The sequence below is a fragment of the Ammospiza caudacuta genome, chromosome 20 (genome assembly GCF_027887145.1).
Source record: "Ammospiza caudacuta isolate bAmmCau1 chromosome 20, bAmmCau1.pri, whole genome shotgun sequence".
NCBI classification, from domain to species: Eukaryota; Metazoa; Chordata; class Aves; order Passeriformes; family Passerellidae; genus Ammospiza; species Ammospiza caudacuta.
This window is the reverse complement of record NC_080612.1, coordinates 11,508,378-11,535,346: the sequence shown is the minus strand read 5'-3', so window position 1 is coordinate 11,535,346 and position 26,969 is coordinate 11,508,378. Positions and strand designations below refer to the sequence as shown.

Sequence of the window (26,969 nt, the reverse complement as noted above, 5' to 3'; positions counted from 1 at the left end):
TCATTCCTGATGCAGTGCTATTTGTTTAATTAGGGGAAAATATGCAGAGAATTTATGGGGAGAATGGAGAGGTTTTTTTTTATTAAAATCCCAGGGACTGATTCATGGATTATTCCTGCCTGTGTCATGGCCTCCTGGAGTGTTTTTTGCATAATTATCTCATGGTGTGCTGGTAGCAAGTGCATGTTAGTGTTTGTCTCCCAAGACAGCAAAATGTGAGGCAGGAAGATACTGAAACATATCACACTTGCTTTGTTCATTGAATTAACACATTCCAGCTTGGTTTGTCCAATTTTGTGCATGTTTGGCTTTTACTGACAAGTACTGTTACCATTCTAACACGTGTAGTGGGCTAAATTAACCTAAAGTATGATAATTAACGTACAGCAAATTATCCAGCCAGGTCAGAGTGTGAAGTTGCTTTGTGAAAGGTTGACTTTATTTCCCAAGATTTATTTTCAGAAGCTGCTGGTTTCAAGAGAAATGGGAATTGCCAGCACCAGTCATCCTGGTTAATTAAATCTTTTTAATTGGAAATGACCCTTCCAAAAATCATATGGGAAGAAACCCACAGAGAATCTTTAGGATGGTGGGATAATTCATCAGCTTAGTTACTGAAAAGCCCTGAAATATTTTTCCCTGTAGACTGACCAGTGTTTAAACTAAGGAGATTATGTGGCTGCCTGCAGTGTAGCAAATGTTATTATTTTTATTTTTAAACCATCCAGCACAACTCAGAGTTTTTTATTTTCCTTTGCTAGTTTAGTAAACAAAAAAGAACAATTAAATGGGGGAGGCAGGGTTAGTGAGGGGGGAATAAAAAGCTTTTAACATTAACTGGGCACTTGGCTTGTTTACTGTTTCATTGCAGGGATGATTCCTATGCAACAGCAAGGGTTTCCAATGGTTCCTGTCATGCAGACCAACATGCCAGGGATGATGGCAATGAATTATGGCTCTCAGATGCCTCCTGGACCCATGGCCATGCAGGTGTGTGGCAGGGAAATGTGGGCTGGAACTGCAGGGCCCCAGGCTGGTTTGGGTTGAGAGGGACACTAAAGCCCATCCATTTCCACCCCTGCTATGGGCAGGGACACCTTCCACCATCCCAGGCTGCTCCAAGCTCCATCCAGCCTGGCCTTGGGCACTGCCAGGGATGGGGAGCCCACAGGCTCTCTGGGCACCCTGTGCCAGGGCCCCACCACCCTCACAGGGAAGAATTTCTCTCTAATATCCAATCTAAGTCTGCCTTCCTTCAGGTTAAGGCCATTCCCTCTGTCCTATCATTATAATTTTTTTTCCTTAAAGTAACTTTTGTCTTTAGTGCTGCTGTTGCTAATTGAGAAATAATAATTCAATATGAGCAGATAATACTATGTTTTCTCTCTTTTAATCTATTGTTTTCTTTTTAGCACCATATGTGCTTATGTACAAATTTCCACTTTGCTGAAATTTAATGTTTTTGCATGACTTTCTAACCAAATTGCTGTGTCACAAATGGAATTTATTGTTTTGCCATGTCCTTACACTCCCTTCCCTCCCCCAGCTGCAATTTATTATGTTATTCTGGCAAAATTTATAGTAGGAAGATGTTTTTATGAGAGCTGGTCTAAAAATAATAAACAACTTTTGTTCTCTTCCTACGTGTTCTGAGACCAAATGCAAAATGAATGGTAAGAAAAGTAAATTATTTTCTGGCTCCTTCTATATTAGGCAGCTTTGCTGCTCTAAATGTCCCAGAATATATTTCTCAGCAAATGCTTCTGATACAGTTTATTCAGACAAGGTTCCTCTTGGCTGTTATCATATATTGTCTGGGAAATGCCTAGACTACATTTTCCAGCATCTGTGCTTGGTAGGAGGCAATATAAAAATATTATGAAATCCCTTAGAATAGGAACCAGAAATCCCAAGAAAGCCCATTCTGAGCAGTGTAGGACGGCTGTAGCCTTCCTGCTCCTGGGGCAGGTTGGATTTGCAGAGCTGATTTTTGCCAGTTTTCCCAAAAGCTGCGAGTTTGAGTGCTTGTGGAGAGGAAGAGTGCCATCTACTGAGGGCACTGCTCCTCCAGCGCTCCGCATTCCACAGACTCCGCTTTGCTGCCGCTGCCAGTGGTTTGGCTTTTTCTATGGGAAAAAAAAAATACACTGGAGCAGAAAGCAGTGCCCTGGAGCTGTGTGCTGTGCTTGTTTGCAGGGTGGCATGGCCCTGGGGCCCGTGCCAGCAGCTGGAATGCCCTACATGGGACAGGCCTCCTTCCTGGGAATGCGCCCCGCCGGCCCCCAGTACGGCCCCGACATGCAGAAGCAGTTTGCAGAGGAGCAGCAGTAAGTGACACCTCCCTGCCTCTTGGGCAGTCCTTCTGGCAGGGGGACACGTGCTTTCTCTGCAGCAGCATTGTGTGGGGCTGTAGGATATTGCTGGATATTCCATTGTCTATGAAGTTTGTGGTGCTTGTCCTGGTCTGAGTAGAAGCAGGAGTGTGTGCACCAAACCATCTGAATCTGAGACAGTAGAAATGGAGAAATCAAGCACAAACCTGACGTGAAAAGTCTCATAAAAATTATTTATATTTTTAATTTTTTTTTAAATTTTCCTTCAGGAAAAGGTTTGAGCACCAGCAGAAGTTCTTAGAGGAGGAAAGAAAACGGCGGCAGTTTGAAGAGCAGAAACAAAAGCTGAGACTCCTGAGCAGTGTGAAACCCAAGGTATGGCCTGATAATATTTCTTTCTTCAGGTTGTTTTTTAATAGCTTTTAATGGGAGGGTCTCTTTTCAACAAGCAAATCAGTGGGAATTGCATAAGATGCTTCAAAAGCCTCTGGAAGAGTCAGTCCTTTGCACACTGCCAGCAGCAGGCATTGCTAATTCTGGTACTGAAGAAGTGTGGGTATTGGAGGAAAACTGAGCTGTTCTGTCAATTCTTCAAAACTTTTTCTGTGCTCTTTCAGACAGGTGAAAAAAGCAGAGATGATGCTTTGGAAGCCATTAAAGGGAACCTAGATGGCTTTTCTAGAGATGCTAAAATGCACCCAACACCAGCAACACATCCAAAAAAGCCAGGTTTGTAATTTTCCTCATTTTCCAACTGAAAATAAAACTCCAGCATTGGAAATCCTCAGCAGGGGAACTAATTCCAGCAAGTATTTTTATTTAGTAGTACAAAATGAGTGGATTAACAGTTTTGTAAAATTAAATGTCATTGTGGCAACTGTTTGCTAGGTCAGGGTATGAGAGTGAAATATTGATAGATATGAACCTTTATTAGAAGACTTGAAATCTTTAACAGAAAGCCTCATGTGCTGTGCTAAATGTGAAACATCAAGGAAATTGATAAAGCGTTTGTTCTTTTCTAGTCAAAGCATTAATTAATGTTTTGCAGAGTGCTTTTGAAGATGAGAAGTGGTATTTTAAGTGCTAAGAATGATCAAAACCAAATATAAAGACTTGAGTGGAGTGTCACAGCTGGCTGTTGTGTTGTTGGGCCTGGTCAAACCAAGCCTCTGTTCTCAGTAATTACACTGGCAACAATTGCCACTTAAGACTTCTTACGGTCTGTAGTCTAGTTTTTTTAGTGTCTAGCCTGAAACAAAGCTTATCTAGGCCAGCTTTTTCCTGTATAAAATTTGTGTCTGTGCTCTGGATTCACTCCCTGGTAAGTTTGTAGTTACAGGTGGTCTCTGACAACTTCCCTCTGTCTGTAGATTTGCCTGTCCTTCACCAGTTCTGTTAAAATGGGTAACACTGGAAGGGATCAAGCAGAAAATTGTCTACATGAGCAGACATTTCTTTTGTACTTCATGATACATTGCTGAGTTTCTGTGGATAAAACATTCCTTTGAGGGAGAATGTCCCCCTGACAGACCCCATTATGTCCAGTTTGAAATATTACCTCTGGATTTGTTTTAACCCTGTCTGCTTAAGACAGACAGAATACTTTCACAGCACGTGTTAAGAACCAGCTTTCAGTGTTCACATCCTAAAACCTGGGAGAGAAGATGTGTGGTTGGAAGGGGCTGCTCAGTTTTACCTTGTGCCAGTGACACCCTTCACGTGTCAGCACACGGACTCCACGCTGCTCCTCCTCACCCGTTTGCTGTGTATTCCCAGTGTTTGCCACTTTTCCACATTCCCACCCATGACCCCTGTTCCTCATCACTTTGCCTTGTGTGTTCATTCCATTTGCAGATCATCCCACACCATCCCATTGTGCTGTATCTGTTTCCCATTCTGCTTTTCTCGATGATGAAGAATTTAGTGACTTTATGCAAGGGCCTGTTGAAACCCCCAAACTGGTGCCTCAGTCCACCTCTCAGCCTTTCCATCCTGCCACTGAGGCTGGGCAGCTGCTTTCAGAGAGGGCTGTGCTCCATCCTGTCCCTCCAGCCCAGGCTCCAGTGCTATCCACCCTGCATGGTACAGCTGGGCAGGTTCCTTATTTTCCTACCTCTGCATCTCCATCCAATACCCATAAAACAGGTAACTCTAAAGTATCTTCTTTTACATGTCACCCTCTGAGCTACACAAACTCTTTACTTAATTTGTTGGGGTTTTTTTTTTTCAGTCTGGCTGGAAAAAAAAAATTTAGGCAATTAAGCAGAAACCTGCTGATCCACGGGAAAAGATGATTTAAGTTCTCTTCTTGCTTCCCTTAGAGCTGCCTGTAAAATCAAGTCATGTATGGATCCAAATACTGCTAGATATTCACATACCTGATCTTAGGTGAATTAAATCTTGTGTTTTAGCATCACCCTAAATCTGTGGGGTAGAAAAAGTCACAGTTGAGATGGTGGTATATGAAATAATGATTATGCTGCTGTGGAGCACTTGTGTGCTTTCTCCCTTGGAGGCTGAAGGGATGTTGCTGAGATGAACATGAATTTTGGAGATGTAAGTAGATACTGGGCACTTGTGCTCCTGATGCCTGGATGATTACACAACAATAACCCTAACGCAGGAAATAGCTTTGTGTCTTCCTCCTCTTACTTGTTTTTTGCTTGTTGAGTTTGTTGTGTTTGTGGTAAATGAAGGGCAGAACCAGGCTCTGAAATGTCCAGAGAGGGTGGTGCTGTTGGTCTGAGCTGGGGCTGATCATCTCTAACTCATCAGTGGTACCAAAAGTGTGCAAGTGCAGTCTGGGCAGTTCATAACAAAGTATAAATAATTCCTCCTGCTGTTTATTCAGGCTCTTCCTTGGAGGAGAAAGCCTTAGCTAATGGCTCAGATGAATCTGAACAAGAGCAAACCAAAGTTAAAACGTCCGAAGTTGGGCACAAAGCCTCGGCTGCAAGCCAAGCCCATCCCAGTCCCACCAGCAGTGACTGGGATGTTGTAGGTGGACATGAAAGTGGTCCCAGTGCTGCTGCAGAGGTGCACAAGGCTTCAGAACAAAACAGAGCAGTTGAAGAGTGTGGTGAGCAATCCAAACATTTGACGGAATTTCAGTCTAATGAGATGCTGCTTGGTGCTAACGCTCTGTTCACTAATTCCAAGGCCAACCCTGTAATTTTGCTCTGAACGCCTGCTTGAATAATATGTCAGTGCCTCCTGCTCCTTGCTCAAAGTGTAACTGCCATGATTTTGCTCTGAACTTTCTCCATGTGAGTTTTTTGTTGTAATTACCTTTAACATGTTTGTTTAATCAGGTTCACTGTTTTAAAATATTCTGTCCTGTCTTGGGGAAAAAGAAGTTGTGCTGTCTGAAGATATTTAAAAAAAACTGTTCAGGGAAACTTACCACTAAAGATGGTCAATGTCATGGTGGGTTTTAATCTTTTAACCTTGAGGGGATAAAATCTTGCCAGGTTAAAACTCTTAGCTAGTTAATACTTGTTTCTCAAGTATTTGCTGCTCATACACATTATGTCTAAAACTACCTGAATATTCAAAAGATGGTCTAGAGGAAATCTTAAAACAAGGCTTTGTTCCAGTTTGGATTTTGTTAAAACTGTAGACTCAGTATGGAAGGGGGGTTAAAACCGAAAAATAATGAGATCTGAGGAAGTGGCAAATTTATTTTACTTGGTTGTTGAAATGAAAGGAATTGCTTATACAAGAATGTGCTTGGGGTTGTGGGATAATTAGAAATTAGACTTCAGTCAAGAGGGAATCCATGTGGAAGATGAGATGCAAGAGTACTGAGAAAGACAATGAAATCTGAAGTGATGCTGATTTTGGTCAGAGCTCCATCCAAGATGAGCATAAAATCTGCTCAGGGAGACTGAGGGGAAGAGTCCCCATAGTGGAGAAAGAAATAACCAATTTTTGGGGGGTGAAGTGTGGCAGATGATGTTACAAAAGCCTGTAGGAGTGAAGGTGGCTGTGGTGTCCCCTGGAGCTGCGGACTGGGAGCAGTGGATACAGGTTTGTGCATGTGGGATATGATCTTGCTGAGGTTCAGTCCCTGGGCTGTTTGAGCATTTTCCAGTGGAGGATGTTCTGGGGGAACATTGAGGGGTTTATGGTAGGTATGGATTTATTTATTCCACAAATACCCCTAATAGCAGGGAGCTGATGGGAAGCTGAATTTGTTCTGACAGAACTGCTGTGAAACTTGAAGACAGTGAGACTTTAGGTTCTGTACATCTGCATTTTAGAGGGAGGCACGTGAGGAGCTCCTTATTTCATTACATATATAACTATAATCTATTACTGCCACATCATTCTAGTTATTATTTCATATTCCTGCAGTATCTGTTTTTCCTCTGAGCACAGTGATTCCTATCTGAAATCTTTGCCTGAAATGCTCAATGATGCTGACCAGCTGTGGTGTAGCCTCTAAGATCGCTGTGCTCTGTGTCCTAACACAACTGTTTTTCTTCCTGAATGGAATACTTTAGGAGTTGGAGTGTTCCCTCCCCAGGACCCCATCCAGCAAATGATGCCTCCCTGGATTTACAACGACAGCTTGGTCCCAGGTAAAGCATCCAGGAGCATTTGGCCAGGTGGGCAGTGCAAGGTGTGGGTGTGCCTGTGCTTGCATGGCCACTTATTGATCAAAGCCTTATTCCCTCATCAATAGAATCCTGGATCTTTGATATGTTACATATTTATGGTGTCTTATCTGCATTTGAAGAAACAGGGGTTTTATTTGAGCATGTTAACAAATTCTAGATTAAACATTTATGGCAGCAGCTTATCCCAGCAGAGGATGCATTGCTGATAATGCTGCTTTCATGGGTATTCTGGTTTTTGGCATGTCTTGTAATTAGGCAGGCTCATTTCTGAAGGCTATTTGTCTTCTATGTGTAAATAACACAGTGAATAGGAAATGAATTGCTGTAGTAAATATTGATTACACTGAGGTTTAAGTACATAAGGCTCTTACAGCTAGCTTTTTATATGGGTTATCCTGCAATTTCATTAAAGAAATGTGGTTTGAAATGCAGCACTAAGTGTATTTCATATAGAATATTTCTCTGCTTGAGTTAAACTTGTCTGTAAAGACCATCCAATAACACATTTAGATGAAACATGGTGATAGAATACAGTGCCAGAATGCTCTTGCCTTACCTTACACTGAGTGCTCCTGATTTGATATCATGAGTTTGAGACAACATAAAAAAGCAATAATGTTTGAAAAGAGCAGTTGTCACTGTCTAACACTGCCTCCCTCACAACAGAGCTGTATAAGAAAATCTTAGAAACCACTCTGACTCCTGCTGGGATCGACACAGCCAAGCTCTACCCCATCCTGATGTCCTCAGGACTGCCCAGGGAGACCCTGGGGCAGATCTGGGCCTTGGCCAACCGCACCACGCCCGGGAAGCTCACCAAGGAGGAGCTCTACTGTGTGCTGGCCATGATAGCAGTGACCCAGGTATGCTCTATGACAGCAGTGACCCAGGTGTGCTCTCACCTGAGCCCCTGAGCTGAGGGCCAGGCACTGCACAGCTCTGTAAAACACTGCTCCTGTTCAAGTGCAGCAGGGAAACTGCCCTTGTCACTTCAGTGGGCTTATAATCTTATCAATTTCATTGCTTATATTTCAGTTACTCTTTCCTTTAGTGTCAACTGAAGTTCTCAGATATAGTTACAAAACTCCTGAATATATATATATATGTAATATCAAATGTAACGAGCGACAGGACAAGAATACATGGCCTCTAGCTGTGGCAGGGGGTTTCAGATGTAACATGGGGAAGAATTTATTCACGGAAAGGGTAATTGTTACTGAGCACTGGAAGGGGCTCCCCAGGGCGGTGGTGGAGTCCCCATCCCTGGAGCTGTCCAAGGAAGGACATTGCTCTGGGCTGGGTGACAGGATGGGTCAAAGGATTAACTCAATGGCCTTGGAGGCCTTTTCCTACTTCAGTAATTCTGTGTTGAATATAATTCCCTTACGTGGACTCTGTTGGCACATTTGGATGTGGGAGGTTTACTGGGAGCTTGAGCAGTGCCCTGCTCGTAGTTGGCTTCAGCACGAGGAGCTGCAGGCTGGAGCTGAGAGCACACTGCAGCCTTTGTTCAGCCCTGCCCCTGGAATAACTGTGCTCGTTGTCTCTGCAGAGAGGGATCCCAGCCGTGAGCCCTGACGTGCTGAACCAGTTCCCGGCCGCGCCCGTCCCCACCCTGTCCGGCTTCCCGGTGCCGCTGCCCGCCGGGGTGAGCCAGCCCCCGCTGCTGCCCGCGGCCGCGCCGGCCCCCGTGGGGCTGGGCATGGGGCCCTCCGTGATGGGCATGGGCATCCCCGGCCCTGCCCCGGCCCCGGCCCCGGCCCCGGCCCCGGCTGCGGCGGGAGCAGCTCCTGCACAGCCCTCCGGAGCCTTCCTGCCCTCCTACCCGCCCGGCCAGGTGAGCTCCTGCCTGCCTGCAGACCCCTTCCCTGCAAGGGACATTGGCCTGGCTCTTCCACACTTACATGGGGAGAACAACCCCTTCCCTGCAAGGGACATTGGCCTGGCTCTTCCACACTTACATGGGGAGAACAACCCCTTCCCTGCAAGGGACATTAGCCAGGCTCTTCCACACTTACATGGGGAGAACAACCCCTTCCCTGCAAGGGACATTGGCCTGGCTCTTCCACACTTACATGGGGAGAGCAGCCCCTTCCCTGCAAGGGACATTGGCCTGGCTCTTCCACACTTACATGGGGAGAACAACCCCTTCCCTGCAAGGGACATTGGCCTGGCTCTTCCACACTTACATGGGGAGAGCAGCCCCTTCCCTGCAAGGGACATTGGCCTGGCTCTTCCACACTTACATGGGGAGAGCAGCCACTTCCCTGCAAGGGACATTGGCCTGGCTCTTCCACACTTACATGGGGAGAACAACCCCTTCCCTGCAAGGGACATTGGCCTGGCTCTTCCACACTTACATGAGAACAGATTTTAACTAAATGGCAAAAAAATCCCCAGCGCTGAAATCCAGCATGTGACATCTGAAAATGTGAAGTGCCTTCTACCTGCCTGGCCAGGTGAGCTCCTGCCTGCCCGCAAACCCCTTCCCTGCAAGGGACATTAGCCTGGCACTTCCAAACTTATATGACAACAGGTTTTAAGTAAATGGCACAAAAAAACCAGAGCTGAAATCCAGCATGTGACGTCTGAAAATGTGAAGTGCCGCTAAAGGCGTTCTTTTATTTTTGCAGTTCTTTCTGGTGGCATTAGAAGAGGTACAAAAGTGTTCTGTGTTCCAAAGAGGATTTTAGTTGTAGTTAGGATTTTGTAACGCACATGAAATGGAATTTTAGGTTAAACTGTGCAGCAGACTCTAATAGCTGGTAAAATAGGAGTTTCAGGAGCAGCTGAGAACACTGAAAACCTTCAGTTTACAAAGGTAAATCGTGGGGGATAAATTTGCTGTTTGCAGACATGCTTCATCCTTCAGAAAATATTTTTGTGGTGCTATTAATTTTAAATTATCCACTGATTTAAATTATTAATATTTGTCTTGTATTAAAAGATGACAGGGCTATGATCAATAAGACATTTATTGTGAAATAATGAACTATTGTTCATTCTCGCTCCCTGTAATCCTGTGTGTGTTTGAGTAGGGTGAGGTGCAGACAAGGTGGAAATGCTGATGATGCTGGTGTTGAAATGTTCTTTTCCTTCTTTTTTTCCCCTCTTAATCACACTGCTCCAAGCTGCTTTCTTGCTGTGTGACAGTTTGAAGAGGCAGCAGCGTAGCAATTCTTGTGTTGTTTGTAACTCAGGTAGTAAAACCAGAAGATGATGACTTCCAGGAGTTTCAGGATGCCTCCAAGTCTGGCTCCCTGGATGACTCCTTCACTGATTTCCAGGGGGAGGCAGCCAAAGCAGCCAGCTCACAGCACCGCAGCAGGTACCAGGTCCTTGGTGTTTCTGTCATTTCTCTGGCCAGTGCCTGAACTTTGGATACCTGACTATAAATCTCAATTGAAGCATCATTCAGACTCCAGCAGTCCTGGCTTTTCCTTTGGGAGACAAGATGTAATTCCTGATCAGGCAGGTTTTGTATAACAAAATAAATAAACATGTTTCCTCCCTTTGATAGTTTACTGTCGACCTTTCAAGGTCTACAAAGACTACAAAATTTCACCCTTCTTTCCTCTTTGTGCACCTCCCAGGTGTCTGATTGTAGACAGACATATTTTCTGGGTAGGAGCTGGCTGCTCTTACTGGCAAACAGAGCTCTGAATTCCATGTGAGCCCTGATTACCAGGTGCTCCCTCAGCAGTGACATCAAAGGGGGATGCTCAACCCAATTGTTCTCTTATGCTTCTGTGTAAGAAATAGAATTTTATATTTTATATAATTTTAAATACAACCCCAGAATGTTTTGGTTTGGAAGGGACATTAAAGATAATCAGTTCCACCCTCACCATGGGCCAGAGACACCTTCCATTAGACCAGATTGCTCCAAACCCTGTCCAGCCTGGCCTTGGACTCTCCCAGGGATGTCAGTCAATGCCACATGGGTCTGAAGATGCTGATTTAAGTATATCTTGTGTTAGATGTCGTTTTGCAGCTGAGGCTAATCTGTTACTGAAAGTTTTGACAGAAAACTGTTTGTTAGTTGCACAATGGGAAGTAGAGGATCATAAGGAAATATTTCAGAAAATGGTGTTTCTTTTTCATTGCAGCAGTTTTCTTTATTTAGTTGTGAAAGCGTTCAGTTTTGAACAAAATGTTACAATGAGCTATAATCTAATTGCTTATGGAGCTTTATTTTAAAAAAAGCCATCTGTGGAGTACAGCTGATTAACCATTCCATTTGCCAAGATTGCATATCTAATAGCCTGCTTTGCAGGGATGGGAAATTTAATTATATTACCATAAGCTCTGTTTTTTTGCCGTTGCACTGTCTGCCTGCAAGCAGCACAGACCAGCATCAGCACATGTGTGCAAGTGCTTGGTTTGTGTGTTGCTTGTAGGCTGCTGATAAGGAGATTTAAATGGCTCTGGAAAGATTCTTGCTCCGGGCTGAAGAATGCAATAGAAATTCATTCAGGTTTCCAGTGTGAGTGACACAAACTGGAGGTAGAATGCATCATTCATATGGAAAGGATGCTGTTGTGTGGAGCTGCCAAGGTCTGATAACAGGGCTTGTGTGGAGGGCAGGCAAAGCTCTCTCCTAAATCTTCCAGCCTTTGCTAACAAGGTGTTAGGTTGTTGTGGTGGTTTTAGTGGATAAAATAGAGTGTGTTTATGCAAAAAGACTTGCTTGTGTAACTGTGCACTAATCCTTATTTTGCTGACTAGATACCTGATTGGCACTGACAAAAATTCAGAGTTATTATTTTCCTTCCTTTGAACAGTGATCCCACTTTATTATCCTAATTTTACAATATGTAATGAGATATAATCAGAATTAGATAAGCTGAAAGTATGGAGCTGTTAAAATCTCATGCAGTTTTAACTCTTTACTGTACCTAGTTTTATTAGGGGGAATTTTCATAGGAATAAATTAAGCGGGAGTGGTTCCTGGGGTGTGTCTGTGTGCTTGTTCTCTCCTGGGCTACAGATTGCTTGGTATAAAGTTCTGGAGTGTTCTGTTCACAGTTTTGATAGAAATTAAAATCAAGAATGGTGCAAATTGACTTTGAACCAAAGAAATATAATTAGTTGAGATAAAGTGGGAATTTACCCAGCTGAGGTCACTTACATCAGGGGCTGGATTAAACACTCATTAAGGCATAAGCTTAGGTTTAGGAACCAAATTGTGTAGGCATAATAAGAGGCTCCATTAAATAAAACCTGGAAATGCAGATTTCTTATGGATCAATTAAGGAACTTTGCTTTTATCTTTTTTGTTTTTAGTGTTCCTTCTTTACTAATGCCACTCCCAGGTACTAAGCCACTTTCACCAGCTGACAAATATGCTGTGTTTAAAGGAATGGCAGCTGAGAAGCCTTCTGAGAGTGCAGCTGCTTTTGGAGGTAAAAGGACAAATACACAACCACTATGAGTAATTTCTTGTACAATTTCATATATCTTCTTTTTGGCATTGACAAGATATTCATCTTTAAAAAATCAGAGCAATTAATGTAACGTTTGCTGTATGAATTCCTCATTTTGCTGTATGAATTCCTCATTTCTCTGTGTAAATGTATTTCTTTTCTGCTCTTCTCTAGACGGAGGGGACAAGTACAGCGCTTTCCGGGAATTAGAGCAACCAGCAGAAAGCAAATACTTGGGTAAGCACTGGGCCTTTATTGGGTTTTCATTATCATTTGGAGCATTTCTCTTTGAGCTGCAGAATTTCCGTCTCTGCAATTCTAAAATAATGGTGCTGCTGCTTCTCTAAAAAACTTGGTAGGAAGTGTCTTGTAAAAGCAGGGCAATATCCTATTGGAACAACGTGCTGATGGTATTTCTGGGAGGTTGGCATCTCCTCTGGGTGCTCCTGAGTTTTATTTTAAAGTAATGATGTGGTTGGAATTTGTTTTAAGTAAGGAGTCATTCATTTATGAAGCCCCTGTGGTGTTTTGTGAGCTTCTCATGCTTGGAACCTCTTCAGGATTAAATGCTTGCAGTAAAATGAAATAACATTTGATCTCTTTCTGTACATGTTCTAAAATATAGAAAGTTGCTGTATTTGCCTGCTTTCAAAGTCTGACCACTCTTAACCCTTTCACCAGCTTCCATTTCTAATGGAAAAGTTTGCAATTATTCAGTAAGTTGAGTTTGCTGTGCTGTTGCAGTTTTGATCAATGAGTAGCAATTTCAGGAATATTTATATTGTTGCTGAGCCAAATGAATTTGTTTGGAGGGGAGGGAGAATGGAATAAAAGGTCAGGTGTAGTTGTGGTCCTGTAGTGCCATCACTAAGAGTATTCTTTTAAATCTTGGTTAAACTGATTTTAAAGTGTGACACTGAGGTAGCTTAATAATAAAATGCTAGTGGTGTGTTTCTAAAACAGAAAAAATCTATTTATTGGACACTTGTCTTACAGTAAGCATCAATACTTTAAAATTACAAGTAGTCCAAGTATGTATGTGCTGGTGAATGGGTTAAACAATGTTTTCATGTTCAAAAGAAGAAAGTTATAAAATTAACACACCAAAATATTGAATGTAAATTCAATGAAAACATTCTTACCTCATGTTGGTTTTGTCTCAGCCATCTGGTGATCCCCCCTGAAAAAGCTGCAGTATTTCAGAGGGAGGAAGGGAAGAATTGCTTCCATAAAAAGCAAACACTGTATTGGTATAAGTGAAATTCAAAATTACATTCATTGTTTGGCAAACACGAAGAGGATGAGGTGGGGAGAACAACTTGCATGGAAGCCAAATGAGGCAGTATTGGTCTCCTTTTGAATCCCTTTGTCATGGTGTGTTTTGATATTAACTCGGTGTAAAGGGAGTTTAAAATGACTTTGGGGCTGTTTGAGAGAATCAGGTGTTTGCTGGAGTGCAGAGCAGAATCAGTGCCCCTGACACTTGTGTGGCTCATGGAGGTTGAGTTTGCAGTTCCGTGTGCACCCCGAGGGCTTCCATTTCAACAGTTTGCCTAAAACCTTCTGGCGCTGCATGGAGTAGTTTGCTTGCTTGCATGGTGTGAATGCGCTGTGTGTGTTGTGCAGGGTTTAATTGTTGTTTTCTCCCTGTTTTCATTCCCAGGAGAGAACCTTGCAGAGTTCAAGCCCGCAGGAGCCGACGATGGTTTCACAGATTTCAAAACCGCTGACAGCGTCTCCCCGTTAGAGCCACCCTCCAAGGACAAAACCTTCCCTGCCCCCTTCCCTCCTCTGCCTGCTCAGCCAAAACAGCCAACACAAGCCAAGACCCCTTTGAACCTGGCAGACTTGGAGCTCTTTTCCTCTCCTGGAGAAAACAAGCAGCCATCCTTCCCACCTGCCTTCAACACCTCAAAGCCGGGCTCCTTTCCCCCTCCACCCCTTCCATCTGCCTCTGCCCAGCCAGCACCCAGCAAAACTTCAAGCTTAGCTGATGACTTTGGAGAGTTCAATCTCTTTGGGGAATTTTCTAACGGCGCATCAGCCAGTGGACAGGATGACTTTGCAGATTTTATGGCTTTCAACAACAGCGGCGGCTTTTCCGAACAAAAGCCCGAGGACAAATACAATGCACTGAAGCTGGAGGCCAGCCCTGGTGCTCAGGCTGGCTCCTCAGGCAGCACAGCGAAGGGTGGGCAGAGCTCTGCCACCTCTGCTACGCCCACCAAGTACGACATCTTCAAGCAGCTGTCCCTGGAGGGCCCCGGGGCGCCCTTCGAGGAGGGCAAGGATGGCGCGCTCTCCTCGGCCAAGAGCGACGATGACTTTGCTGACTTCCACTCCAAGTTCTCTTCCGGCGGCGCCGAGAAGTCGCTGGTGGACAAAGTGGCAGCTTTCAAGCAGGCCAAAGAAGACTCTGCTTCGGTGAAGTCCCTGGACCTGCCTTCCATCGGCGGCAGCAGCGTGGGCAAGGAGGACTCCGAAGACGCGCTGTCTGTTCAGTTTGACATGAAACTGGCTGATGTGGGAGGAGATCTTAAGCATGTCATGTCTGATAGCTCTTTGGATTTGCCAACAGTTAGTGGCCAGCATCCACCAGCAGCAGGTGAGGAACTGGTTAGATTGCTCTGGTAACGTAGGTGGTGCAGATTCCGTGTTCTCTGTGCTCAATTACAGTATTATGCACTCGTCTTTCAGTAGTGGAAGACTCCTCTGTGTGTGTCCCCGCCAGCCACGGCCCCTCAGCAGGGCACTCTTTAGTTTTTGTCTTAGAAGACTATAAATATAACTAGCTGGAACAGTTTGAACTCCAGGCCAGTTTATTTTTGAGATTTAACATCATCATACTGGTACCTGTTCGCCATTAAGGGACTCGAGTGGAAAATATTCCAGTGCAAACAGTGTCATTCCATTGTGTCAGCAAGATGATGGCAGAGTCTCACTTTTAATCTCTTGTTTTCCACAAAGCATTTGGCTTGGGGACTTCCCCCTCGGCGCTTCCCAAGGGTCACTAATTGGGGCTGTTAATGAGAAGCTGACTAATCGCCAAGAGCAGTGTATTCCCCTTACCGTGGGGCTCACTCTGGGTAGGCAGGGTTTTGCAGGACTGCAGTTTAGAGTATTTCACACACCTTCCAGTGTTAAACCCCTCGTGGAAATCATTGTGCCAAGGGGCTGCAAGTGCTGGTCTCATGATTGGGAGCTCTTGGACCTGAATTTAAACCATGAGACTTTCACTTTATCAGGTTTCCACCTTCTTTAATTTCCCTTTATGACAACATTCCTGAGGGAGTGAACTGACCATCTCTGACCTGATCACATATCATAAAACAAATTTCCCAAGTGTCCTGCTTTTTCTTTTCATATATACATAGGAGATAAGCTGTAGTTAAATGTTCTGTGGCCTTCAACAACACGGGAACATTACTGTGTTCTAGGACAAGTTTTATGCAGTCAAAGGCTGAACAGGGGGAACATACCAACTGTAAATGTAAAAGCTCCTACTGCAAGAATTGGTTATTTCCACATGAAATATTTCTTCCATTTTTTGCAGATATGGGTAGAGAAAAGATATACAGTACTGTAATTTTGCATTATATGATATTTTTAAGAAGGGGAGAGAATTAAGTTGGCAACTTCGATGTGGAAGATACTCTCTAACAGGGTATAAAATATCAGGAATAATTTATTAGCAAAGACATTTAATTTTCATATAACTGCTTGGGAAAACTCCAAGTTGAGTGAGCTGGCAAAACGTAGCACCAACAGTGTATTCTTGAATGTTTACTTTGGGTTTGAAAGCACTTTTTCCTAATATTTTTCTAGCCTCTTTAGTGGTAGTTTGACTTCTGTAGCTCTTTACAGGACGTGTGATTTTGCCACAGCAACCTGTGGTGAATAATTGCTGTTTGTGGCAGGAAAGCCTCTTTTTTTTTGGTTTGTTTAAAGGGGTTAGCCCTTCATGTGCTTGTTGCTAAACTTTTGAACTCTGAAGTATTAATTAGAAGCTATTTTTATTAAACTTAAACAAGTCTGTATTCTCCTATGGTGCCAAGTTAGATGTTATTCTAAAAGGGAGAGTTTAGCTCCATTTAAGTGTTTGGATTTGGTAGCAGGACGTGCTCTGGACACTGCTACAAACACTCCTGTGCTCACGTGTTCCTTTCTGTGTGTTTGATGCATTTCAAGCTGTGAACTGCTGATGGTCAAGTCCTTTATTTATTTTTTTTCTTTTTTTCAGTTTACACGAAGCTAAAAAGCAGATTTTTTTTTTTTCCTTTTTTCCTCACCGTTTCCTTCGATCTGTAAATGTAACGTCAGAAAGGGGCAGGATCCCTTGGTCACCTCCCTGCTGGGAGCTGGGAGAGTGTCCTGGGGAGCTGCCCCTGTGTCCCAGCTGCAGGGGAGCAGCAGCAGCACAGAGGTGCAGGGACGTGGTGCCCACACGGAGCTGTTGGTCCCTGGGCTCTGAGCTTTGCCATTTGTAGCTTCCAGGTACGGGCAGGTAGGTGCTGATGCTGGGAATCAGGGAGAAATCCTTGGCTTGCTTCCCCTGCCAGGGCCCTGTGCTCTCTTGAGGGGTGAAAGGTTCCCAGATTTTCTCTCTCCAGAGGGGATCCAGTCTCTCTAAGCTGCTAACTCTGTGTGTGGAAGGTAGATTGTACTAATGTTGCCTGATTCCTCCTGCGTTTTCTGCTATAACCCTTTGAGCGCTGGCTGCATGCTGTTAGTTGAACCAGGCTGCTTCTTCTACACCAAATTTCCCTTTCACTCTGAGCTGAGAGCTTTTGAATGGGCACCTGCTCCTGTTGGGTGAGCCTGATCTGTCCTTCCTGCCAAAGGCTGCAGCCAGAGGAGCCCTGCCCCAGGCACCCTCAAAGGGTTATCTGCTGCACTCACACACCTGTACAGTTCCTTTTTCTTTGGCATTACTGGAGATTCTCTGTATATTTTAATCAACTTCAGGTTTTTTTGCTGCTTTTTCTAATGTCTGATTTCAACTAAACATTTCCTGTGTGAATGTGCCTTTTCAGATCTGCTTTGGTATCTCTCTTCTGCAAGTATTGACCTGCATGCTTTTCTCTGATACCGCCCTCCCGAGCTCCTCTGTATCACTATCTTTTGTGATCTGTAAGTCCTGCTGTGTTAATAAATATTATCTTGGCATATTTTGAAAATGTGGGGGTGTGTGTGATTTGTTGCAAACTAGCAATGTATCTCTGCTCCCTCAAAAATACAGAGTTGAAGGTTCTGGTGTCCCCTTGAGCTGGTGGGAGCCTTTCTCTTGCAGAGCAGGGTGTGGGTGAGCTTCCTTCTCCTCCTCTTCAGTGCTTTGAGCTTCCTCCCTGTGACCTCCTGAATCTTTACATATCAACCTCAATAATATTTTTCCAAAGATCTGTGCTTGAGGGGGATGGAGTGGAGGAAATGTGTGGTGGCAGGGTTGTTTCTGTGAGTTGGCACTGAAACTGTGTTGCTGTCTAGACTTTTATGAGTAGAAGCCCACTCAATAATATTCTGGTATTTATTTACCTAATCCAGTGAGTTAACCAGACCCCCAAAGTAAATTTCCCATTTGGGAAGTTATACCTTTTAAATATTGAAACTTTCAAACATGAATGACAGCTGCAAATTTTTGGCATGCAATTATGTCACTTCACATTCCTCCAGCTCCTGAGCCACTGACAGCTTGGGATTAGCATCAAATTAGCAGACAAGAGAAAAAGCTAAAAATAATTGAGATGTGGAATAGTTCAAATGTTGTTTTGGGGTTTTGGAGTTGCCACAAGAGCAGAAACCAGCTCAGGAAGCAGAATGTGGCTTTTCTTCTTTACACCAAACTGGAGAGGCTTGAAAAAGGAAAAAAAGAAAAAGGGAGAAAAACATAACACCCCTCCTTGGTTCTGGAGATCCCAAGGTGTCCCCAGACCTGAAGGTTTTTAAACCAAAGCTTTGAATATAAAGCTGAGACCTAATTCTGCAGGGCTGGTGCAGTTTGTGTTTGTTCAGCCTGTCATTCCTGGAGCAGGCAGAGGAACCTTCATGGCTGTATTTGTGATGTTTTTGTCCAGGCTGAGTCAGATTGACTCCCTTGGCCTCATTTGGGTTAATTCTGCACACAGAAGAGCTCATCCACCCTGGTTTATCCAGGAGGGCTCTGCCAGGGAGGGTGTGGATGTGTTTGCCATGGCCTTCCCAAGGGCCTCAGTGGGACTGAGCTCCCAGTGTCAGCTCTGGGCTTTTATTCTGCTGTGAAACGTTGTTGAGCATGATCACTTCAAAATAATTAGCAAATCCTGTAATTCCGCAAGGTTTGGAGCCTTTTCTCTGCTGTTATTTACCTTACAGTCAGCATTCGTGATGCTTTCCACCTTAGCTACCGCCATTCTTTAGAGAAAGCAAATGGGAATAATTCCTTTTTGTTAACTGCTCCAGGCTTGCCCAGCTGAGAAACAGGCTTGGGATTTTCCAGGTTGCTGCAGCAGTGCATGAAACTGTTCTGCATCCTTCTGTTCCTTCCTGAGGGAGCAGGGAGAGGTGGAGCCTGTCCTGGGCTGCTGCTCTGGCTGCAGGGGATGTTCAGGGTGGCAGAGTGGGGATGTTCCAGGGTGACAGCACTGATGGAGCAGGGGATGTTCAGGGTACCAGCACTGATGCTCTGCAGGAGCAGAGCTGCACAGCTGCCACCTGTGTCACCCTAACAACCAAAACGTGGCACCAGAGCCAGGTTTATTCATCAGACTCTAATATCTACTCAAATACAAAAACCCGAAAGTCTCCTGTGCTGGCTGAAATCCCCAAATTTGTCCCAATGTCCCTGAGTTGTCTGTCTCAGTTTCCTTCAGGTAGGCACTAATGCTGTCAAGGGTTTTCCTTAAATGATTAAACTGTTGACATTGAAGGCTCCAGCTTGTAATTTGCCTCCAGCCATAACTTAATCCTTGGTAGTTGAAATAAATTATTATACTTGGCTCAAATCAGGGCTGGGAAGCTTTCCTTTAGATGAGACTGGATAACAGTATTTTTAACTGTATTTCATCCTGCTGTGCATTCCTTGCAGCCAGTGCTTTCCCTTGCTGGTTCCTGCAGGTGCACCTGGCCCCAGGTGATGATCAGGCACCTTGGACTTTGGGTTCCACATTCATATTTTTTGTAATTCTCACTAAATTGTTTAGGACTGCTTGAGCTGTTAACACTGACTCTGAATGCAGTGTTTTCCCAGTAATATAATATTCATAGAAAAAGGTTTATTCACTGGAGTGATCCTTCTGGAATTATCCGAGAAAAAAACAATCAAATGTACAGAATTGAACCATTACATTTCACCTGAGCCCTTGCACCTCTTCAGAGGTTTCATGTCTGCCTGAATTCACAGGCAGAGAATCCTGACTCTTGCTTTGTGAATAATTAAACTGTTGTTCCGCCTCCCTGCCCTATTGATTGCAGGTCAGTCAGGATTCCCCTGGAGCCTGCTGCTGATCCTGCCTGAGCCCGGGGCAGGCTTGGATCAGCAGAGCCCTGAGCTGGGCCTTCGGGATGTGTTTGCAGCTCAGAATCTGAGCAGCTATCAAAGGAACAATTCCCAGCAGGATGGGGTGGGGTGGGGTGGGATGGGATGGGATCAGCTCTCCTCCCTCTCTCCAGAACCACGGCAAGGCTCGGCTCTGTGCTGGGCTTTGGAGCCAGCACATGGTCAGGGGAAGCTGGTGCTGTTTGCAGGATCCCAGCATTAATTACAGCTGGCTCTCTCTTTCATGCAAAGCTTTCCTTTCCCTTCCTCAAACAAAAACGTGAGAGCCCAGCGTGTGGTGTGTGGGGTATGGTGATAAATCACTGAACCCTCTGAGCTCCTTTCACTCAGGTGCTTCCATCTCTCCGCTCACCCTCTGCTCATCCACAGCTCCAGGGGCACTGAGATCTGTGTGCAGGGTTCCCCTCTGGGTTTGGGGTGCTGGCAGGACAAGTGGCAGCTCCAGGAGGGGCTGATGGATGGATGGCTGGCTGGCTGTGCCTCACTGACCCACAGCAGTGGCCATTGAACAGTGCCATGTGTTGGTCAGGTTTTTCATTAGCCGTGGATGTGGGTCATGCCTGGGAAGCAGCCTGGAGCCTGGCCTGCTGTGCCCCTCCAGGGAGATGAACAAACCAAGGCAGAAATGGTTTGTTGGAATGGTTTCATCCTCGGGCTGGTGAGGCTGCAGTGAAGGAAGCGCAGCTGGGAATTCAGCTCGTTCCCCGTGGCTCTGTCAGTGTGCCAGCCTGCTCAGCACCAGGGTCTCAGCCCCAGGGAGGCTCAGGGAAACTCTCTGTGCTCTGGGTTTGCTGTCCCTGCAGCCTCCAGACCCTGAGCAGCCCAAACTGACAGTTCCTGCTGGAAAACAATGCCAAAAGTAGGCAAGGAGGGCTGGTTTGCTGGGGAGGGGGCTGATGCTCTAATGCCAACTGCCCAGCCCTGCTCTGGGTGCCTTTGGGGATCAGAGTCAGTCTGGAGTGAAAGATCCTTCTCTGATCTCACAGCTGCCCCTGGCAGGGAGAAGAACCTATTGGGCCATGTAATCACCAGGTGGGTACAAATGTTTGGAGCTTTCTGCGAAATAATTGGATTTTCTCTAGACTTAGCTTTTACAAACTATTTATTCAGTTAAAACATGATCTCTGCGATGTCCCTGTCAGTGCTGGCACCTGGAAGTTTGACGAGTCGGCCGTGCAGCACTGCAGGAGCCCTGATAAGCTCCAACAGGATTTCTAGGCTTTTTCAGATCCTTGCAGCACATTTTTACATGTTATTTGTATCAAAGCATGAATATAAAATTAAAGTGTATTAATACTTTATCAGAGGAATGGAAAAGTCAGCCCAGTCTTCTGTGTGGTTGGATTTGATAAGATGAAATAACTCATTAAAGGTGTTTGAGTTGTAACATTTATATTTTGATTGTAGATTCTGCAGCCAGAAAACTCAACTGGTGATCTGTGCAGCCTGGACTGGCCAGAAACTTTTTTTTTTTTTAGTGTTTCTTCACTACCATAGTGGTATGGTGACTTTCAGCTTAAAATGTAAGGCAGCATTCAAAGGTCAAGGCTTAGATTCATTGAGCAGAGAAATTTCTGTATGAAATGCTCAGGTATTTTCCAGGTTATTTTTGTGCACGCTGCAAGCCTCAGCGAGACAGAGATTCAGTGTTTGTCCTTGCAGCTCCTCCAGGCTCTCAGCAGGTCGGTGGAGAGTTGGAGGGTTTGGAGTTCAGCTCCTAACTGTGGGGCTTTGTTTCAGATGTGGATGACTTTAAGGGCGGCCCGTTTGGAAGCTGTCCTGGTGCTGGTGGTGGCTCTGCACTCGGCAGCCTGGCGAGCTCCGACAGGGACCTGCAGGACAGGGACAGGGACAGGAGGCTCCCCTGCGCCGCCACCGCCGTCCTGCAGAAGAAGGAGACCTTCTTTGGCAGCTCAGAGAACATCACCATGACCACAGTTTCCAAAGTGACCACCTTCTCCAGCGAGGATGCTCTGCAGGACGTTCCCTTCGCGCCCTTCGCCAACTTCAAGGACTCGGGGCCTGGCGACGATGACCTCGGGGACTTTGGGGACTTTGCCAGGCTCCCCTCGGAAGCTCAGGATGCAGCAGCAGCTGACACAGCCCTGGGCAATGATTTCCCCGCTGGAGCCTCCCCTGAGCTGCACAGAGAGGCCACGGATGACTTTGGGGAGTTCCAAAGTGAGAAACCAAAAATCAGCAAGTTCGACTTCTTGGTGGCCACTTCCCAAGGCAAGGTGAAATCCAGTGAGGAGATGATCAGGAGTGAGCTGGCCACCTTTGACCTGTCTGTGCAAGGTAAGTCTGCCTGTGGTGGAGGAACCTCATGGTGCGTGGGCTCATCAAAGGCTGATTTTCCTAATTGAATTATAAATCAGCTAATGGGGATTGTTCCAAAGGCTGCTGGAAACGACCTGAGTCTTCTCATTGATTTCTGTGGCATTTGGAGCAGGTCTTTTTCTACAAGGGAAATATTTGTTGTGCCAAAAACCTGTAAGAATTGAGGGACTTGGGGAGATCTGCAGCAGTCACTGAGTAAAGACAAATATTTGTTCTTCTGCAGGAGCGGGACAGTCCTTGCTGCCACTCCATTCATTTTAAACAGCCTGGATCTTCAGAGTGCAGGAATAACTTTTTACAACCTGACATTTCAGGGTCTCACAAGAGGAGCCTGAGCCTGGGGGACAGAGAAATCAGCCGCTGCTCGCCCCTGGCAGCCCTGGAGCAGCCCTTCAGGGACCGCTCCAACACGCTGAGCGAGAAGCCAGCCCTGCCCGTCATCAGGGACAAGTACAAGGACCTCACGGGGGAGGTGGAGGTGAGGAGCAGCCTGGGACACCCCTGAGGGGCTTCTGTGCCCCACTCTTTGGGGTTTTACCTGTTTGAGGATGGTGTGACTGTGAGATGTGTCTGGGTGCAGGCGGATGTTGAGTGGAACCTGGAGGTTTCTTCTCTCACGTCCTTAAAGGGAGATGGGAAAACACAGGATGTTGTCTGAAACACAGAATGTTGTCTGAAACACACACAGGATGTTGTCTGAAACACAGAATGTTGTCTGAAACACAGAATGTTGTCTGAAACACACACAGGATGTTGTCTGAAACACAGAATGTTGTCTGAAACACACACAGGATGTTGTCTGAAACACAGAATGTTGTCTGAAACACACACAGGATGTTGTCTGAAACACAGAATCACTTGACCTTGCAGCCTAAGCTTATGACTGGAAATTGGTTACAGTTTAAATCTAATCCCAGCTCTGGCAGAGAGCGTTTGCTTTGGGAATGGCTTTTTGGCTGCGTGGCAGTTATTTCTCTTGCTCATCCTGAGAAGAGATGGGAAAAGGACTCAGATTAAATTCTGCTAATCCCCATTGCTAGAACAACAGACTGGAACAAATGTGTCAGGAGGAGCTGTGTGCAATGAAACCTTTTACCCACCCCTATACATTCTCCTTTTGAAACTCGTTCCCACTCCCAGAAATAAAATTTTAGAGTTCAGGTGCACAGAGAATCTTGAAAGAATGGGGAGAAATTAGGAACAGATGTGTTAGAAGCTCACACAGCTGATCTGCAAACAGTCTTTTGAAATACCTGTCTGCTGTGTAGGAGAGAGGGAGAGAAATGGGTGTAGGAACAAGACTGAGCCTGTGCTTCTCTTTGCTCCAGGAGAGTGAGAGGTATGCCTACGAGTGGCAGAGGTGCCTGGAGAGTGCCCTGCAGGTGAGTGTGCCTCCTCCTCCTCCCTCAGCACCTGCCTCACTCAGTGCTTGGCAAAGTGTGGCAATCAGCCCTGGGAACTGCAGTTTTTAAACCAAAACTGCCACCTCCTCCTCAGCTGAGCACCCCACACTGCTCTCCCTGTGGCTGGGGATTAGTTTGGCTTCTCCCTGAATATCCCAGCTCTCTGGTTAGGGCTGCTCCCCTGTTTGGGTCCCAGTACTGGGCATTGGTACCAGAGCCTGGCTCCTCAGGGCTCCCTGAGGGACAGAGCTGGTGCTGTGCTGTGCCCAGGCACCGTTCCTGTGCTGCTGGGGGATATTGCACAGCCAGATCTGTGCTCCTGAACATTGCTCCTTTGCATCTGAGTACTAGAGAGCCCGAACTGTGAATGCTCTTATTAAATTAGACAGCAAGGCAAGCATGCTCTTAAAACTCTTATTTTGGTAATGAAACTATTGGGGGAATACATTAAGGTTTTAAATGTTCACACTCTCCCCTGATCTGCTTAAGCAGGAGTGTATAAAACATGTGATGGAGTGTGGCAGTCATTTCTTGTTTAATTTGCCTCCTTTTCTGAAGAGCAGCTTCTGCTGGGGGTAATCTTGTTTGTAATGATTATTCAAAGATAGAAACCCCATCATTTTATGGAATCCATTCCCACCAGGTCATAAAGAAAGCCAACGACACCTTAAATGGAATCAGCAGCTCATCTGTGTGCACTGAAGTCATCCAGTCTGCCCAAGGCATGGAATATTTACAGGGTATGTTTTCACTTTCCACGTGCTTTGCACTGAAAGTCCTTCCCTAAAAACCAGGAATATAGAGTCACTCTTCCCCACATGGCATTATTTTAAATCCTAATCTTTGCCTGCATATGAATAATGAAGAACTCTTCAGCCAAATAAATGTAAACTCCAGCTTTGAGCTGCCCCTCCATGGCCACCCCTCCTGTGCCTCTCTGGTTTTGCCATTTCCAGTGCATTCCCTGCAATCCCCCCTCTTTTACATCCACAGGGGTTGTTGAAGTCTACAGAGTCACAAAGAGGGTGGAGCTGGGCATCAAAGCCACTGCAGTGTGCAGTGAGAAGCTGCAGCAGCTGCTGAAGGATATTGATAAAGTGTGGAACAACCTGATCAGCTTCATGTCCCTGGCTGCTCTCACGGTAAGGCCCAAACAAGCTGCCTGGTTGCTAAAACAAATGTCATAATTTCATTTAAGGAGGCTTTGCAGGGTGTGCTGAGTTGACTGTTTGTGTTTCTTGTCTTGGAAAATGGAAATGAACTTATATTTATAAAAGCCAGTTTAAAATCCCCTAAGAGAAGTGTTATTTATGCACAAACATGATGTTGTCTTACTTGGTACCTCAATAATTTAGGCGATATCCTGGGTGTCTGTGGGCATCTCCAGTGAGGCAAATTGAATAAATTCCAAATAAGTCATTTTACAGAGCCAGAATGACATGGACATGTCTTGTTCTTTAATGTCCCTGCAATTGGCTTTAATGCTCACAATTGTGGAGCAACACAGGAACAACTGAACTGTTTTCCCTTCTCTCTGCACTTGGAAGTGCCTGAGTTTGTTTCGGTTCAGCTTTCCCTGCTCTGCACTGCCAGAAGAGCTCCCAGGGAGGCTGGAGGAGCTGCAGGGCTTTGGGTCAGGCAGGGATGGGGTGAGGGGAGCCCCTCTGGAGCAGGAGCATCCATGGGCAGGGTCTGCAGAGGAGCTGGGGTGGAGAGGGGCACAGAACAGACACAAAGGGAAGGCAGGAAAACCACCCTGCCATTGAATACCTTGGGGGGTTTGTGCTGCAGGAGATGCAATGCCCAAAATCACTTTCTTTAGCCATGGAAAACCTCATTATCTTAGGGAATCACCCCTTTTTGAGTGCTTTACATTGACTGACACAGATCCCTGGGACTCAGTGCACATCCAAGAGGCCTTCAGGGCCAGCACACCCCCCCAAGCATCACTGAGCACATCATTACCATGGGCAGGTTCCCTCTGAGCTTTTTAATTTGTGGCTTCCTCCCTGCACTGCAGCTGTGCCCACAAAAGGTTTTTCCTTCCCAATGAACACCCATTTGTCAGTAAGGCTTGGAATTCTTGGTTTCTGCCTGAAATGCCCATCTCCAGCTCACTGTCCTTCCCTGCAAGGCAGGGTTTATAAATGAGCAGTCCCTTTTTACACCTTTTGCGCATTTCAAACCTCCCCAGGTATTTTGGTGGGGGCACAGAGCCTGCCATCCTAGGAACTCTGTTTCCTCAGCATTTTCCTGCCTGGCAGAGGAGGCTGACAGACCTGGACTCACCTGTTGGAGCTCTGCCTTTGCTGATAGGAGCAGTCCCAAGAGCTGCCAGGATCTTGTCCTCATTTAAACGGGTGGATTAGAACACAGCTGCTGAAGCGCTTTTCCTTGGAAGATTGCAGGGATTACTGAAGTCCAGAGCCCGGCCCTGTGTTCCCTGAGCCACAGCAGCTCCTGGCTCGTGGCTGCAGCTGGAACACAGCAGGAGCTGCAAATTCTCACCTGCACCAGAGTCCGGCTGAGCTTACACAAACCAGGATTCCTTAATTCCCCAAATCCCCCCCGATCCTGCTTCTCTTCCCCACTGGGAGGGTGGAGCCCACACTTCTGCTCTTGCAGGATCCTGAGTGATGCAGAAATGCCAATTAACTGCAGAGAAGGATTCCCGCTCCCAGGCATGCTCTTGGAAAGGTTAATTTTATCTTTTAAGGGATTTTGTTACAAGGTAATTTTATGCACAGCCTTGTGGTTTTTCACAGCAAATTGCAGGATGACCTTCTCATTTGCTTCACTCATGCATTTGGTAAACAAATATTATTGAGTGCCTTTATTAATTTGATTGATCTGCTCAGAGATTAAAGGGGTTTTTTTCAGGATTTCAGTTCCTCTGCAGCCATTCAGAAGGGCAGTGTGAGCAGCATACCCACAGTGGGCATTAGGACACACATGGCCTGGGATCACACCATTTTAAAGTTCCTTGCATTTCTAATCATTGTTTTTATTTGCTATTTTCAATGCGAAATTTGAACGGTTTTATATCATCTTTGTGCAGTGTTTTAATTGATCATTTATCCTGTGGCTGAAATGTGAGGTTAAGCACTGGAAAAGTGACCACAATAATTTATTATTTACAGGTTTATTCTCCCACCCTTTGCCTCTCTTTACCCTGAGCATGTGTGTGCCTGGTGGCTGAATTCCATGGTTTGTTTAACCTTAATATCCCATTTTGTACTGCTCTGCCATATTGTAGGTTCAAAAAAAAAACCCAAAAGGAGAAAACCAGGTGCCCTTTTTTGCTGAGGCAATCC

The 26,969-nt window shown here is 45.5% G+C and overlaps 1 protein-coding gene across 2 annotated transcripts in view; it reads left to right on the top strand.

The window, feature by feature from the left end:
- Positions 1-26,969, top strand: part of SYNRG (synergin gamma) — a 33,660-nt gene that overhangs the window by 3,954 nt on the left and 2,737 nt on the right. Inside the window, exons 3-20 of one of the 2 annotated variants that reach the window (XM_058817644.1) lie at positions 872-990; positions 2,197-2,327; positions 2,603-2,708; positions 2,951-3,062; positions 4,188-4,478; positions 5,185-5,412; positions 6,839-6,916; positions 7,622-7,818; positions 8,508-8,792; positions 10,156-10,283; positions 12,242-12,360; positions 12,556-12,618; positions 14,045-14,986; positions 21,653-22,210; positions 22,567-22,730; positions 23,581-23,634; positions 24,299-24,395; positions 24,649-24,797. In XM_058817644.1, coding sequence (XP_058673627.1) covers positions 872-990; positions 2,197-2,327; positions 2,603-2,708; positions 2,951-3,062; positions 4,188-4,478; positions 5,185-5,412; positions 6,839-6,916; positions 7,622-7,818; positions 8,508-8,792; positions 10,156-10,283; positions 12,242-12,360; positions 12,556-12,618; positions 14,045-14,986; positions 21,653-22,210; positions 22,567-22,730; positions 23,581-23,634; positions 24,299-24,395; positions 24,649-24,797 — 3,821 coding nt within the window. The remainder of the gene's footprint in view (positions 1-871; positions 991-2,196; positions 2,328-2,602; positions 2,709-2,950; positions 3,063-4,187; positions 4,479-5,184; positions 5,413-6,838; positions 6,917-7,621; positions 7,819-8,507; positions 8,793-10,155; positions 10,284-12,241; positions 12,361-12,555; positions 12,619-14,044; positions 14,987-21,652; positions 22,211-22,566; positions 22,731-23,580; positions 23,635-24,298; positions 24,396-24,648; positions 24,798-26,969) is intronic. The other variant, XM_058817645.1, reaches the window with a different exon arrangement.